Consider the following 3,450-nt stretch of genomic DNA (forward strand, 5'->3'; position numbering starts at 1 on the left):
GAAAAAAACAACAAAAACAAGATTAAGAAGATACTTGCCCTTAAGAAAAAAAAAAACAACAACAAAACTTGATTAAACAAATAGTTTGTTTACTGACATAGAGTTTAGCAAGATTTCTGTTGGGGAAAATGTGAGATTCTATAGGATAAATTAAATGAAACAATCAAAAGCAAGAAATGTTGGACAGAGTGTAACATTTAATTGAGACCTAAAATATAAGGATTCATTTGGCTGAATTTAAGGGAAGTAATCTATTTTCATTTGCAAGCTATAATTAATATTGCTGTGGATCAAAAAAAAGTAACTATATCTATTAGAAATATTACTGTGACATTTGCCTTTTTCAGTTTATTAGAACAATATCCCACATTGAATATTAGATACCAAGTTTGCACTGATTCTTAAAGAGCCTGTGGAAAGCATTTTTTACCTCTTTGTTCCTTAAGCTGTAGATCAAGGGGTTAAGCATGGGGATCACCAGCGTGTAAAACACGGAGGCCATTTTATCAGTATCAAAGGAGTGAGTGGATTTGGGCTGCGTGTACATAAATAGTAGAGAACCGTAAAACACAACCACCACCATCACATGAGAACCACATGTGGAGAAAGCTTTTTTCCTGCCTTCTGCAGAATGCATTTGAAATATGGCTATTAAAATCAGTACGTAGGATGCTAGGATTACCAGGAGAGAAGAGATCAAATTAAATGCTGAAAATACTATGAGCAACAATTCTATGTCTTGTGCATTTGAGCAGAGTATAAGTAGCAAGGGAACATCGTCACAGTAGAAATGACTGATGACATTAGTGCCACAGAAAGTCAATGTAAAAATCTTGATAGTGAACAGTAGAGCCTGGAAGGTACCGCAGAGGTATGGAATGCCTACCAACACGTGGCAGAGTCTCTGGGACATGATGACATTGTAGAGCAGAGGGTGACAGATGGCCAAATAGCGGTCATAGGCCATAGCGGACAGGATGAAATATTCAGCGATAATGAACATCAGGAAGAAAGCCGACTGCGTGGCACATGCATAGTAGGAGATGGTATTCTGATCCACAGTGAAATTTACCAGCATCTCGGGACAAATGACAGTAGAATTACCAAGATCAATGAAAGCCAGGTGTTTGATGAAAAAATACATAGGTGTGTGGAGGCGGGAGTCCACCTGGGTCAAGACGATCATGCCCAGGTTGCCCACCACCGCGACTGTGTAGATGATGAGGAAGACCCCAAAAAGTGGGGCCTGCAGCTCAGGCTGCCTTGTGACCCCCACCAAAATGAACTCAGTCAGCGATGTGAGGTTCTTTTGTTCCATTTGGTCCAGGAGCTCTTCTAGGAGGAGGCAGAGGAGTTGTTATTAGCGTTCTTGTAGTGCCAGCTAAACAAGCTATAATGTTTGTAGATAGAATGGACATTTTTCTACATAATAAGGAATAGAAACATAATTCTCACGTGTGATTTTGCAACTTAAACAAGTGATATAATCTTGTCCTTCCCAGTAGAGGGATCCGTAAGAAGCATAAGCACTATTGCAACAGGTTAAACTCCAAATAGTCTCAGTAATATTTGGAACAAATCCATAGATTTAAAAAAATCCATACTGTTATTAATATCGAATTATTAGATTGATTTTCTCTAGACAGTTGTATCACAATTTCTCTTTGGTATGCTTTCCCTTTTATCTGAGAATTCTTGTGAAATTTTGCCATTTTGTAAAGAGTGACAAAGATAATGTAAAGCCAGTGATGTTTAAGACATAGGGTCCTTCCTTTGCATTTTCAAGGTCCTGGGTGGGGACTTAGCAATGAACTCACGAAGTGGTATATCTTTATAAAAGTAGCAGATGTCAAATATTTTAACCTTGATCAATTAAGCCTGCTTTTCATTCCAACTCTCACTTTCCATTTCAACTAATATCAGGATATATCAGTTAAGGGAAGACTGAGTTAATAATATTTTATTTGAAAACTAATGGGTAACAGTTCTGGTTTAGGAATGACTTCTAAGAACACTCCTACCACCCATATGCTGAAATGTGTCTGAAATTTAATTAATAAAAATATGTTTATAGATTGTATGATGCTATTGACTTAGTTTGCAACTGAACTTTTAGAAATATCTTTTCCACTCTAAACAAGTATCCACATTTATTCTTGAACGTACGTGTAAAATTTTATTTCTTTTTAAAAAAGAAAGCTCTCAAATTAGTATAAGCTTCAAGATGCTCAAGGTCTGAATCCATTCCTGTTAAAATATATGGTTTATACCAATATTCAGAGATTTTGATTTTATATATGTTATTTCATCAAATATGCTTATTTGTATGCATGAATTAATTCCTGTACTATGGACGTGATAGGATATATAAAGTACTTAAATACTTATTTTATCATTTATCTTATTCTGTATTAGTTTATTTCTTGAGTGGTACAAGAAACTATACACAGAGAATAACATTGTGATTTTGAAATATTTCAGTGGTAAGTACTGCTTTCTTCATTCCATAAAACTACATGGAAGTTAATAAAAGAAAGTGGACCTGCTCTGATTGGAGGTTGGTACTGTGTTTTAGCTTAACCCACCTGGATTCACTACCCTTTACATTCATATTCTCTTCAGTGAAGATCGGGAACTCTGTAAGCATGATTTTTAACTGTGGGAGTATGTAGAATATAAAATATTCAGTCACATAAATACAGGGTAGAATTATTATAATATAATGGAATGTTCACCCTTACCCAGGAAACAATCAGTCCAAAGGGGTTAAGGTAGACTCTTCTGCCCATCTGGGAGCCTACCGTTAGGTTGCCTGGAGTCGGAAGCTGCTCTGTGGCACTTGGCATAATTCTAGGAATCTGCTCATTTTTGGTATTAATTTTAGCTAGTCTGATCCAAGGAATGGGGATGGAGAAGAAAGGAGATTGGAGAGCCACTTTTATTCTTTTTCCCAAGATGATCTGTCTGCTGTTTCTCCATGTAGTCCCACTCTGCTTTCACCTCCGTTCCTCTTTCACAAATAAGAACCAAGTCCTGCAGGGCCTGCTATCATGGGCTTGTTCTGTAGCCTGGGAGATGTATTGGATCAAGCAAAGGAGTTCAGAATTCCAGGTCTGGTGTTTCCACTTCAAGTCTTCAACATGTTGCTAAGGATTGTCGAAGTGTTTGTTGAGTCTGTCTCCAATTTCAGTGCCTGTTATTACCTCCCTCTGGAGATGTTTGCTTCTTTTACCCAGCCCATTCTTCCTTTTTCATTATTTTGATTTTAATTTTATCATTGTGGTAAGCATACGAAACATGAGATTTACCCCATTAGATTTTTAAGTGTATACAGTATGGTTAACTCTAGACAAGATGTATAGTAGATCGTTAGATCTTATTCATCTTGCATAAATGAAACTTCATACCTTTTGATTAGCAATTCCCACATGATCCAGCATCCAACTTCTG

The 3,450-nt window shown here is 36.8% G+C and overlaps 1 protein-coding gene across 1 annotated transcript; it reads right to left on the reverse strand.

The window, feature by feature from the left end:
• Positions 1 to 376: 376 nt before the first annotated feature.
• Positions 377 to 1,321, reverse strand: LOC140844149 (olfactory receptor 8K5-like). The gene has a single exon (XM_073215626.1). It carries the CDS (start codon positions 1,316 to 1,318, stop codon positions 377 to 379), a length of 942 nt encoding a protein of 313 aa, XP_073071727.1. The 5' UTR covers positions 1,319 to 1,321.
• Positions 1,322 to 3,450: the final 2,129 nt, after the last annotated feature.

Source organism: Manis javanica, chromosome 11 (genome assembly GCF_040802235.1).
Source record: "Manis javanica isolate MJ-LG chromosome 11, MJ_LKY, whole genome shotgun sequence".
Taxonomy (NCBI): domain Eukaryota; kingdom Metazoa; phylum Chordata; class Mammalia; order Pholidota; family Manidae; genus Manis; species Manis javanica.